The sequence below is a fragment of the Aquarana catesbeiana genome, linkage group LG07, assembly GCF_042186555.1.
Source record: "Aquarana catesbeiana isolate 2022-GZ linkage group LG07, ASM4218655v1, whole genome shotgun sequence".
NCBI classification, from domain to species: Eukaryota; Metazoa; Chordata; class Amphibia; order Anura; family Ranidae; genus Aquarana; species Aquarana catesbeiana.
This window is the reverse complement of record NC_133330.1, coordinates 248224462-248237949: the sequence shown is the minus strand read 5'-3', so window position 1 is coordinate 248237949 and position 13488 is coordinate 248224462. Positions and strand designations below refer to the sequence as shown.

General features: G+C 46.0%; 1 protein-coding gene across 1 annotated transcript in view; it reads left to right on the top strand.

Moving 5' to 3' along the window:
* The window catches only part of LOC141103513 (uncharacterized), a 60648-nt gene extending 55927 nt beyond the window's left edge, over window positions 1-4721 (top strand). The window contains exon 3 of the mRNA XM_073593187.1: window positions 1021-4721. Coding sequence (XP_073449288.1) covers window positions 2936-3913 — 978 coding nt within the window. The 5' untranslated portion in view covers window positions 1021-2935 and the 3' untranslated portion in view covers window positions 3914-4721. The remainder of the gene's footprint in view (window positions 1-1020) is intronic.
* The last annotated feature ends 8767 nt before the right edge of the window (window positions 4722-13488 follow it).

Here is a 13488-nt window from a genome sequence, read left to right as displayed (position 1 = left end):
ACTGTAAGGAGCATTGCTGTGTCCTTACAACTAATTTAGGGGGCACATGCATATCCCAGTCTGCAGGAAAACCTCACAGACTAATCAGTCAATATTTCATTTTCCATTGGAAAAGGAAATAAGAATGAAACTTTCTATGCATCAGACATAATGGGGATGATTTACTAAAACTTTCTATGCATCAGACATAATGGGGATGATTTACTAAAACTGTAGAGTGAAAAATCTGAAGCAGCTGTGCATGTTAGCCAATCAGCTTCTAATTTTCAGCTTGTTTAATAAAGCTTTGACAAATAAAATGGCAGCTGATTGGTTACCATGCAGAGCTGCACCAGGTTTTGCACTCTCAAGTTTTAGTAAATAAATCCCAATGGTGCACAGCTGGGAGTGACAGTTGAAGCGAGAAGGTGCAATGGTAAATAATACAATGTCTGAGATGTCTAGGACATGTGACTTTGGCCATTATGATGTGGTGGAAGGCATGGGACCAGACATCTAGTTTGTGTCTAGATTTGTATCCTATCTGCTTCCACTGCATGGAAAGAGGAAGAAGGTTCTAGGTTGTATTAAAGAAGTTGGTCAATGTTAAAGCCCAACTGAAAAAAATAAATACATTTTGCAGTAGTCAACCACCACCCCACCCCAGCCCACCTTGCATTCTAATTGCTTATTGCTTGTAAAATCTAGAGGCAGAAAAAGAAGGACCTAGGCCTAACCTCTCTGCATCATCATGCACAATACAGGCCTATCAGTCCTACATTGTATGTGAAGGGGTAAGCATGTGTCCGTGGCTGGGAAAGCTTTAGAGAGGGTCTGTGAGGGACCGGTTGCATAGATGAAGGCTATCCAAAGCAAGGAATAAATTATTACACCTTATTCCTCTATCTCTAGGCAAAAAATTACCCCCACACACACAAAAATACTGTAAGGGTAGATTTTATTTTTTTCTGGAATTGGGCTTTAAGCTCAGGTCAGAGATCTATGAATACAGAATCTCATATTTGTTTTTTCTTTTTACAGCCCTTGGACATGCATGGAAATGCATTCTCGACTTTCTCCATCAGCAATAGATGTAAAGGCATTTGACATTCCAGGAGAGAAAATATACTTGCCTGGATTCCTAAACATTGACAGGTTGTGAGCACGCCTGTCAACCTTCCAAAGACATTGATGTCATATTCAAAGGACCCAGATGATGAAGAGTCCTCGGATATTGACAATATTTCCTGACTTTACATAATTAACCGGATTTGACCTATATATGATGATGATGATCAAGATTCCTCATATTTGGACAATACTTCTTGATGTAACAGAATACCAGGATTGGACCTATATACCAATATATTCATGAGAAATTTGGAGAGGACAATTCATCTGTAAAGACATTGATATCATCTTCAGAAGATCCAGGTGAACAAAGATTCCTCATATTTGGACATTACTTCTTGGTATTCATAAAACAAGGCAATATGACAGGCCACAGAGGCAGAGCAGGTGGAAGAAAAGCAATTGACAGACTCCCTTGTGAGTCGTGTTGTCGTGTTGCTGTCCCAGGGGAAGTGGACACGGTCTGGGAAGAGGGAGCAGCCAGTATACATATGTAGTGTAGTGTGTAGTGTAGTGTGTTGTGGTTAGTGTAGTGTAGTGGACAGTGTAGTGTGTAGTGTAGTGTGTAGTGTAGTATGTAATATGTAGTGGTCAGTGTAGTATGTAGTGTAATGTGTAGTGGTCAGTGTAGTGTGTAGTGGACAATGTAGTGTGTAGTGTAGTGTGTAGTGGTCAGTGTAGTGTGTAGTGGTCAGTGTAGTGGTCAGTGTAGTGTGTAGTGTATAGTGGTCAGTGTAGTGTGTAATGTGTAGTGGTCAGTGTAGTGTGTAGTGTGTAGTGGTCAGTGTAGTGTGTAGTGTAGTGTGAAGTGGTCAGTGTACTGTGTAGTGTGTAGTGATCAGTGTAGTGTTTAGTGTAGTGTGTAGTGTTTAGTGGACAGTATAGTGTGTCAGCCAGCAAGCCCACCCACAGCAGGGTGCCAGCCAGCAAGCCCACCCACAGCAGGGTGCCAGCCAGGATGCCCACCCACCGCAGGATGCCAGCCAGCAAGCCACAAACAGCAGGGTGCCAGCCAGCAAGCCCACCCACAGCAGGGTGCCAGCCAGCAAGCCAGCCATGGCAGGGTGTCAGCCAGCAAGCCCACCCACGTCAAGGTGCCAGCCAGCAAGCCCACCCACAGCAGTGTGCCAGCCAGCAAGCCAGTCACAGCAGGGTGCCAGCCAGCAAGCCAGCCACAGCAGGATGCCAGCCAGCAAGCCCACCCACATCAGGGTGCCAGCCAGCAAGCCCACCCACAGCAGGGTGCCAGCCAGAAAGCCCACCCACATCAGGGTGTCAGCCAACAAGCCCACCCACAGCAGGGTGCCAGCCAGCAAGCCAGCCACAACAGGGTACCAGCCAGCCACCCACAGCAGGGTGTCATCCAGCAAGCCCACCCACAGCAGGGTACCAGCCAGAAAGCCCACCCACAGCAGGGTGTCAGCCAGCAAGCCCACCCACAGCAGGGTGCCATCCAGCAAGCTCACCCACAGCAGGGTGCTAGCCAGCAAGCCCACCCACAGCAGGGTGGCAGCCAGCAAATCCACCCACAGCAGGGTGCCAGCCAGAAAGCCTACCCACAGCAGGGTGCCAGCCAGAAAGCCTACCCACAGCAGGGTGCCAGCCAGCAAGCCTACCCACAGCAGGGTGCCAGCCAGAAAGCCTACCCACAGCAGGGTGCCAGCCAGCAAGCCCACCCACAGCAGGGGGGGTAGCCAGCAAGCCCACTCACATCAGGGTGCCAGCTAGCAAGCCCATCCACAGCAGGGTGCCAGCCAGCAAGCCCACCCACATCAGGGTCCCAGTCAGCAAGCCCAAGCACAGCAGGGTGCCAGCCAGCAAGCCCATGCACAGCAGGGTGCCAGTCAGCAAGCCACCCACAGCAGGGTGCCAGTCAGCAAGCTCACCCACATCAGGGTGCCAGCCAGCAAGCCCACCCACAGCAGGGTGCCAGCCAGCAAGCCACCCACAGCAGAGTACCAGCCAGCAAGCCCACTCACAGCAGGCTGCCAGCCAGAAAGCCAGACACAGCAGGGTGCCAGCCAGCAAGCCCAACCACAGCAGGGTGCCAGCCAGAAAGTCCACCCACAGCAGGGCGCCAGCCAGCAAGCCCACCCACAGCAGGGTGCCAGCCAGCAAGCCCACCCACAGCAGGGTGCCAGCCAGCAAACCAGCCACAGCAGGGTGCCAGCCAGTAAGCCCACCTACATCAGGGTGTCAGCCAGCAAGCCCACCCACAGCAGGGTGCCATCCATCAAGCCACCCACAGCAGAGTACCAGCCAGCAAGTCCAACCACAGCAGGGTGCCAGCCAGCAAGCCAGCCACAGCAGGGTGCCAGCTGGCCATCCACAGCAGGGTGCCAGCCAGCAAGCCCACCCACAGCAGGGTGCCAGCCAGCAAGCCCAACCACACCAGGGTGCCAGCCAGAAAGCACACCCACAGCAGGGTGCCAGCCAACAAGCCACCCAAAGCAGGGTGCCAGCCAGCAAGCCCACCAACAGCAGGATGCCAGCCAGCAAGCCCACCCACAGCAGGATGCCAGCCAGCAAGCCACCCACAGCAGGGTACCAGCCAGCAAGGCCGGATAGCCACAGCAGGGTGCCAGCCAGTAAGCCACCCACAGCAGGGTGCCAGCCAACAAGCCATCAACAGCAGGGTTCCAACCAGCAAGCCCATCCACATCAGGGTGCCAGCCAGCAAGCCCACCCACAGCAGGATGCCAGGCAGCAAGCCCACCCACATCAGGGTGCCAGTCAGCAAGCCCATCCACAGCAGGTTTCCAGCCAGCAAGCCCACCCACAGAAGGGTGCCAGCCATTTTTAACCTTTCTCTTTTAAATTCCAATGCAGATGGATGCAGAGAGAAAAAGTAAAAGTGTGGTCTGGGACTATTTCTTGTCTCAACTATCTCCAGGAAAAGGGTGCCAGCCAGCAAGTCCACCCACAGCAGGGTGCTGTCAGCCTATGTTACTCTATGGGGACGGAGCAGCCGGGCAGCCGGGGAACACAGATACAGGTCCTAATTTGTGTGCATTCAGGGCCACTCACCCACTCCCACACACCTGTCAAATTAGAACCCGTGTCTGTGTTTGTCCAGCCGTTGCATCCCCTTAAAGGGGTGGATGGACATGATGATGAAGATTCCTCATATTTGGACAATACTTCTTGATATGACAAAATACCTGGATTGGACCTATATACCGATATATTTATGAGTAATTTGGAGAGGACAATTCATCTGTAAAGACATTGATATAATCTTCAAAAGATCCAGATAAACAAAGATTCAAAAAAAAACTGCACTGTACAGAAGAACCTTGACGAGGCAGAGCGGCTTCCACATACATTTAAAAATGTGTGCAATGTGACTGCTTGTACAGTACCTGACCGCAAGAATGTGTTCTCAGCGACAGGGTACTGTGCATCTCGCGCTGGCTCGCTCATCGGGAAAGGAAAGCTGTTTTTTCCTTTCGCGATGAGCGACAGGCTTTGCTGACAGCTGTCTGGTAGGAATCACGAGGGGGAACGCCGCGCCAAATTTTTAATAAAAAACCCTCATGGGTTCCCCCCAGGGGCATACCAGGCCCTTAGGTCTGGTATGGATTTTAAGGGGAACCCCCTACACTGAAAAAACGGCCAAAATCCATACCAGACCCTTATCTGAGCACCCAGCCCGGCCGGTCAGGAAAGGGGGTGGGGACGAGCAAGCGCCCCCCCCCCCCTCCTGAACCATACCAGGCCGCATGCCCTCAACATGGGGGGGTGGGCGCTTTGGGGCAGGGGGGCAGGGGGGCACCCTGCGGCCTCCCCACCCCAAAGCACCTTGTCCCCATGTTGATGAGGACAGGGGCCTCTTCCCGACAACCCTGGCCGTTGGTTGTCGGGGTCTGCGGGCGGAGGGCTTATCGGAATCCAGGAGCCCCCTTTAATAAGGGGGCCCACAGATCCCGACCCCCACCCTATGTGAATGAGTATGGGGTACATTGTACCCCTACCCATTCACCTGGGGGAATAAGTGTTAATAAAAAACACACAACACAGGTTTTTAAAGTAATTTATTAGGTAGCTCCGGGGGTCTTCTTCCGACTTCTCAGCTCTCCGGCCTCTTTTCCTGATGTCCGGTTCTTCTCCCGCTCTCCGGCCTCTTCTAGCGGTTTTCGGCCTCTTCTCCCGGTGTCCGGTTCTTCTGCCAGGCTTCTCTGCTATCTTCTGCTCTTTTGACGCTCTTTTGCTAGCGGTGGCTCGGTCTTCTTCATCAACATATGAATAAAAACCAAGCGCTGATGTGGACAGATATGTGTGATATAAATAAATTGTGCTTAAAAATATATATATACCAATATAGTTAGTGCTATGAAAAAATCAGTAAATTAAAGCTGCTATCAATATAGGGTGATCAGATAACCAAACAAATAGTACTAAGTATAAAATTGATGCGCTTTAAATAAATAGTGCACAATATGCTGCTGCGACTAAGCTTAAATCCAGGAATAAAAAATGCATACATGTGAATAAAATAAATTAATAATTATGGTGCTAATACATGTGTTAAAATTGCCAAAATAAATCTTCAAATTGGTGATGTGACGGTGAGTATAAATAAAATAATAATGACACTCTGAGTACAATGTCCAGGCAGAGATAAATAGTGGGAGAAAGTAAAAAAAAAAAAAAATTTTAAACAGTTCCTTCCCTTAATCCAGATTGATTGACTCACTGGGTTAGATCGTTTGTACCAGGATATTTAGTTTTTCTTGCATCCCACTTCAGCAATTACACTGCTGGTGATTCGGCTCTCAGGATAAAGGTTTTATGCAAAGCAAACAAAAAAAAATAGATCATTGTGCAGTGAACTTACTAGATAGTACATAAGCAAAACAGGGACAAGAGATACACTCACACACTCCCGGTCTATTAGAAGCAAAATAAGCAGATTGCAGTCAGCCGCTGTGGACGAGGTTTCCCATAGAGAAACAGCTGCTGTTAACCTTCAGGTGTATTGCAGCACTGAAACGTCCTAAGCTCCTCCCACACGTTACATCACTGACACGTGACTTTTTCAAGGATTTACTTCATCGTCTTGTTCCTTCTTCTCTTCTTCCGATGTTGACACAATGCTCTCTCCTGCTGTAATACTGTGTGAGCGGTGCGCAATGACTTATATAGGCATGGGGCGTGGTCACCGGGTGATGTCACCCGGTGACCCCGCCCCTTTATGACGTCACAGTCCCATAATGCCCCGGGATTGTGACGTCATACGGGGCGGGGTTACCAAGTGACATCACCCGGTGACCACGCCCCATGCCTATAAAAGTCATCGCGCACCGTTCAAACAGCATTACAGCGGGAGAGAGCGTCGTGTCAACATCGGAAGAAAAGAAGAGGGAACAAGACGATGAAGAAGACCGGGCCACTGTTAGCAAAAGAGCGGCAAAAGAGCAGAAGATATCGGAGGAGCCTGGCAGAAGAACCGGACACCGGGAGAAGAGGCTGGAGAGCGGGAGAAGAACCAGACACTGGGAGAAGAGGCCGGAGAGAGCGGAGAAGTCGGAAGAAGACCCCCGAAGTCGGAAGAAGACCCCCGGAGCTGCCTAATAAATTACTTTAAAAACCTGTGTAGTGTGTTTTTTTTATTGACACTTTTTCCCCCAAGTGAATGGGTAGGGGTACGATGTACCCCATACTCATTCACATAGGGTGGGGGGCCGGTACCTGGGGCCCCCTTATTAAAGGGGGCTCCTGGATTCCGATAAGCCCTCCGCCTGCAGACCCCGACAACCCAATGGCCAGGGTTGTCAAGAAGAGGCCCCTGTCCTCATCAACATGGAGACAAGATGCTTTGGGGTGGGGGGCCGCAGGGTGCCCCCCTGCCCCAAAGTGCCCACCTCCCATGTTGAGGGCATGCGGCCTGGTATGGTTCAGAAGGGGGGCGCTCGCTCTTCCCCACCCCCTTTCCTGACCGGCCAGGCTGCATGCCATGCCATAAGGGTCTGGTATGGATTTTGGAGGGACCCCCACGCCGAACCCATGCCGGTTTTTTATTTAAAATTTGGCGCGGCGTTCCCCCTCATAATTCATACCAGACAGCTGTCAGCAATGCCTGTCACTCATCGCGAAAGGAAAAAACAGCTTTCCTTTCCCAATGAGCGAGCCAGCTCGGCGCTGGCTCCCGCGACGGGGCTCGCAAGTGTCAAATCTCGCCGATATCAGCGGTGAGATTGACACAATATTATGGTCACCTACTGTACGGGGATGCACGGAGGACCTGTACCCACCGCCCTTACATGGGGTATGGATTCATACGTCTTCTGTGAATGAGACCTTAGGACCACACTTTACAGAGGAGCCTTGCCAAAGAAGTGCGGCTTCCCCATTTGCAAATGTATGCAACTAAGACCTCTGTTTTTAATGCAAATTGTTAGATTGTTCCATTTTGTATTATTTGCAGGCTAGCTGTTAAGTGTGCTGGGAAACTTTGGTTTTTTGTGCTGTGCAAAGACCTTCCATGTGCACCTTACTTCAAAAGCTAGTTATAAACTGCTTTAGCTGTCCTGCTTTGTTCACTGTTTTTAGATACAACTTATAAAAACTACATATATAAAACAAAAAACGGGGTAGTTGTCTGGTTTTGTATACTGTTTTTAAATAAAGCTTTAATAAAAACTACAAATTATAAAAAAAACTGGGGTAGTTGTCCTGTTTTGTATACAGTTTTTATACAAGACTTTAATAAAAACTACAATTATAATAAAAAAGGGGGATAGTTGTCTTGTATTGTATACTGTACTGTTTTTGGATGAAATTTTAATCCAAACTACAATTATATAAAAAAAAAACTGGTGTAGTTGTCACTTTTGTAAAGACCGTTTTAATGCATTGTATCGATATTATACATATACAAATTTTCTGTTGTCAATAAACATCAAATAGATGACAAGAAAAAAAAAATCAGAGAGCACTATGGGTTATCTAAAGAGGCAGGCAGCACAGCAGACAAAGCCTGAATTTGGGAAGATTTGTGTGACTGAATCCTCAGAGGGGAGCTGTAGAAAGAAGGAGGAGACATGGTTGTAAATGTAGGCCTGCTAAAAGGGGATTTTCCAATGCACTGCATAGCAGGCCTCTGTTGTAGAAGCCCTTTCTTCAGAGGATGGACACAAGGGAAAAAGGAGGTCATCACTCTTTACTCTGTGGGCCATTCCATTCTGAACAGGAGCTGAGAGCTCAGAAGGAGTTGGTAGTACCAAGAGGAGTATGAAGGTAAAAGAGGATACTAAGGTCAAAAAATAAAGAACGAAAGTCAACGGAAACTGCCATGAAAATCAGAATAGATGGGGATGATCTGTGACCCTCAGTGAAGTGCTTGTGAAGAGCTAACTGCGCAAGAAAAAAAGATGGGAGGAGTAGGCAAAGAAATTGACTGACTAACCAAGGAAATAAATACATGGATATCTCAATTTCCTCTGAAATATGCAGACAAGGAGAAGGATCATTCCAGGTGCTGCACATCCAACAAAACCCGTAGGTAGTGATGGTAACAGCAGCCTCAGCTCAGACTCCATCCAGGCCTTGCCCACTCTAACATGTTTTGCCCTGCCCACTGGACTCAGCCTTGGAGGACCTCTATGACAAAGCCCCGTAGGCAGGCGAAACGAGTTGAAGGCATGGCCTGGATGGAGTCTGGGCTGAGGCTGCTCTGACCATCACTACCTATAGATTTTGTTGGATGTGCGGCACCTGAAATGATCGTTCTTCTTGTTTGCATTCACTGAGCTGAGACAAGCCCCTTGATAGCCTGCACTCCCCATTGACTGTTCTCCAGACTTGGACCAACTGATTTGTTCCAAATTCCTTGATTTGGAGTCCCTCTGTTTCTCTTTCCTCCTCATTTGCCCCTCATTTTAGTCCAATCTATATAGTTGTATATAAAATGCATGATTTCATTTTCAAAAAGTGTTTCCCAGTGCTAAACCTTTCATCCAATTTCTAAATGGCTGTATCTGTAAATTTCAAAAGCCAGTATAAAGGAATAGTAGTGGTAAAAAAAGTAATTTGTAGGTTTAACTAATCATTTTCTTTATATAGAAAAAAAGACCGCGCTAGAAAAATATGTCATTGAATCCAACAATAAGAGAGCAGCAGCATGCAGTGCGATAACACAAAAAGTCCAATACAATAAAAAGAATGTCACGCTAAAAGAAAAATGTCCAAAAACTTTCTTTATGAACATCCAATAGAAGCACTTAAAATCTTGCATACACCATGATGTGCACACATAGACAAGGTGAAGTGCCTGACCACCGTAGCTGTAGATTGAGCTTACCAGACAGCAAGCAATAAAGGCAGATGGCTTGCAACCGAGCCGGGGCCTTTAAGTGTTGCAGATGGTGATTTAAATGGTTGATATTCTCACTCACTCCAGGCTAAGATATCCGTTCCCTCAGTATGCAAACCAAAAGAGAAAAGAACTGGCCATAGTGTAATATATTCAAGGTAATATATGAACATCCAATAGAAGCACTTAAAATTTTGCAAACACCATGATGTGCACACAAAAAACAAGGTGAGGTGCCCGACCACCATAGCTGTAGATTGAGCTTACCAGACAGCAAGCAGTAAAGGCAGATGGCTTGCAACCCAGCCGGGGCCTTTAAATGTTGCAGATGGTGATTAAATGGTTGATATTCTCACTCGCTCCAGCTAAGATATCCGTTCTCTCAGTATACAACCCAAAAGAGAAAAGAACTGGCCATAGTGTAATATACCCAAAGTAACTTTAATAAAACAAAGTATTGCACTTACAGTTAAGAAGTAATAATATCACATGTAAAAAAGCCAGCCGGCATAAACAAACATAGAACGGAACCCGTCCTCCTCATCAAATCACGTGGTAGCGTCACTACGTGCCTCTCCAGACGCGTTTCGTCATCAATCGGACGTTCTCAATGGGGATGGGCAGCGTAGTGATCCACCACCTTATATAGGGGACCAAGCCTCGCTCTGAGTCACAAGTACAAGGACGCCATATTGGATATGGGCAAATAGCCCTTACTTATGGACGGAGGAATTAACGTCCACAGGGTTCTTATAAAGATCTTTTAAAACAGATTCAATACCCAAAAAGATTTTAATTTTTATGTTTCATTTGAATAAATAAGTGTAAAAGAGACCATTAATTAGAGAACATATAAGACTATGAAGTATTAAAACAAAAAATAAAAAATATATATATAAAAAATATGAGGGATGTTGATAAATTAAATTGCCCCACCTTTAAGTGTATTTAAACAAAATGGGATAATATGTAAATGTGATACTAACAATTATTAAGCAAAAATACTTATTAAGCCCTAATAAAAAATATATAATATAATATATTGAATATATTATTGGATAAGCCTGATCACAAAATACAAAAAAAATGTTAATAATAAATTAACAAAGGTGAAAAAACATATTATAGTGAAAAAAATTATTTATTATAATTTATATAAACTAAGTATAAATTAATATATGTCCATATAATTAAATTCTGAATAAAATGAGAAAGTATAAAGTGAAAAAGTATATACTAAAAAATGTTGTGAGAGAAAAAATCCACAAAATGTGGATATGTGACTTATATATAGTCCAGATTTCAAAATTTCAAAATGGGCCCTAATGTGCTAACCTCCCCTGGTGTCTCAGAGCGAGTTCACATGTAAATATAAAATTAAAAATTGAACATTAAAATAATCAAAAGTTATCAATAAAAGCATTAACATCAGTGTCGATATTCAACCCATGAGGTGCATAAGTTCTCAACCTGTGGATCCAAGTCATCTCTAATTGGGATATCCCCCTAATCAGTGAACTCCCCCTTCAATGGGGCCTAAACGTATCGATACCTAAAAAGATATTCTTGGAGGGGTCCTTGTCGTGTACTAATAAGTAATGCTTTGACACTGAGTGGTTTTTTAATCCAGTTAAAATATTGGTGATGTGTTTGTTGAGGCGCACCTGAAGGGGTCGCTTAGTCCTGCCCACATATTGCAGGCCACACGGGCCCTGTAACATGCACACAACTCCCTCAGTGGCGCAAGTGATAAATGGTTTTATTACATGTGACTCTTGTGTACTGGTAGAGATAAACGTTGTGGTCCTTCTGTGGGAGCAAGCACTCAAAGAGCAAACTCTACACCTTTTGCACTGGTAGAAACTGGTTAATTGATTAAAAAAACTGGGCCTTGAAACTGGTGGATTGAGAATATTTGGGGCTAACCGATTTCTCAATGACGGTGCCCCTCTAAAGATGACACGAGGTTTGTCTGGTAAAACCTTAATGAGAACCATATCGCTCTTGGCAACATGCCAATGTTTATAAACTAAACTCTTAATAGTGTTATGTTGCAGAGAATAGGCCGTCACAAAAGGGACACCAGAGGAAAATTCATCATTGGCCCCGGAGGCCCTTATCTGCAAGCAGATCATACCTATTAACGTGCTTAACAGTGTCTAGCGTTTTTTGTAGGGATTCCTTTGAGTATCCCTTTTGGAAAAACCTTTCAGTGAGGACCTCCGCCTGCACTAAAAAAAGTGGATGTAATCAACTTTTCTCCACTAGCAGAAATTTTTAGGTCTAAAAAATTAATAGTAGTTTGACTAGTCTCATAGTTCAAATTTATACCCCTCTGGTTAGTATTAAGGGAGGATAGAAACTCCTGCAAGGCAAGGTGTTCACCATCCCATAGGAGGAGGATGTCATCTATGTACCTGGCCCACAGGACCACCTGGGGTGTGTCCCGGGCATAGATGACATCCTCCTCCCATTTCCCCATAAAAAGATTTGCCAAGCTAGGGGCATATTTAGCCCCCATAGCCACTCCCATATCTTGTCTATAAAAATTACTGTTGAACCAGAAGTAATTATGGGAAGCGGCATACCTTAGCAAATCCATTAGGAACAACACCTGATCATGAGCAAGGCCAGAATCCCTATCCAAAAAATGCTTAACCGCCTCAAAACCTAGCTCATGTGGGATAATGGTATATAAGGATGTCATGTCAGCAGTGACTAGCCACATCCCAGTTTTAAACTGGACTCTGGAGAGTGATGTCTGGAATCTTTACTATAAGAAGGTAACCTCTGTACAAGGGGTTGTAGGAATAAATCTATATATCTGCCCACCTGGGATGTCAGTGAATCAATGCCACTAACAATGGGACGTCCCGGGGGGGCAGACAAGACTTATGTATTTTTGGTAAGTAGTAGATGGTGGGTGTGCGCGGGGCCGTGGGTACCAAATAGAGACCCTCTTTTTTCGTAAGAATCCCCGTCCGACAACCCCTTGCCACAATCACCTCTAGTTCCTTCAAGTATTTGACCTTGGGATCAGAAAGGAGCAATGTGTACGTAGTATCGTCGTTCAGGATCCTATGCATTTCTTTCATGTAATCTTGTCGATCTAAGACGACGATTCCCCCCCTTATCAGCTGGCCTAATCACCAATTCCCTATTTTTACATAGGGAATCAAGGCCTTTCTGTAGAACCTTATTAAGTCTAGCTTTCTTAACTTCTAAAAGATCCAGGTCCCTAAGCATAACATCTCTAAAGACACGTAATGCAGGTGCCAATGTGCCAGGGGGGTTAAATAGAGAAGCATTACATAGCCCTGAGTGAACAAATTCAGATTCCCTTACTACATTATTGCTAATGGGATGGTTGATCATGTGTCTTTTAATACGTAATTTCCTAACAAACTTATGGATGTCCATATAAGTTTGAAACTTATCTAATCTAGTGGGTGGAACAAATTTAAGGCCTTTGTCTAGGATGGCTTTTTCAGGATCTGTTAACACTTTAGAGCTAAGGTTGAAGATTCCTGTGCCTGCTATATTTTTGGTCTTTTGAGCGGCTCGTACCCGCCTCCCCCCTCTAACCCCTCTCCTCTTTCTCCCTGTCTTTTGATACCCTGGCTTGGTTTGTGAAAACCCCAACTGGTTTGGTCAGTGGGAGCAGAAGCTCCTCTGGGGGGGGGATAAGCCCATTGGGGGCCTGATAAGCTAAAGTGGGAGTGTTGCCTTCATTAAAATGATGGGGTTGAGGGTGATCCAAAACAAAGTTCCCCTCAGGGCCATCCCTATCTGCAAGGGGAAAGAAATGATTAGAAGTGGGAATATTTGCCTCCCATTCAGGCTCAACTGCCAGATATCCCAATCCTGGTGATTGATAATCAGGATATCCATTAGATCGAGCTTTCCAAGCATCCTGATGATCTACAAAATACCCTCTACATCGTTGATTGTGGTAGGGCCCCCAACCGCTTCCCCTGGGGGGCTGCCCTAATGTTAGGTGCAGGGCCTTGTTGGTAAAACCAAGGTCATAGTCAGAGGAGTCAGAGGGTTGAGTGGATCTGGGG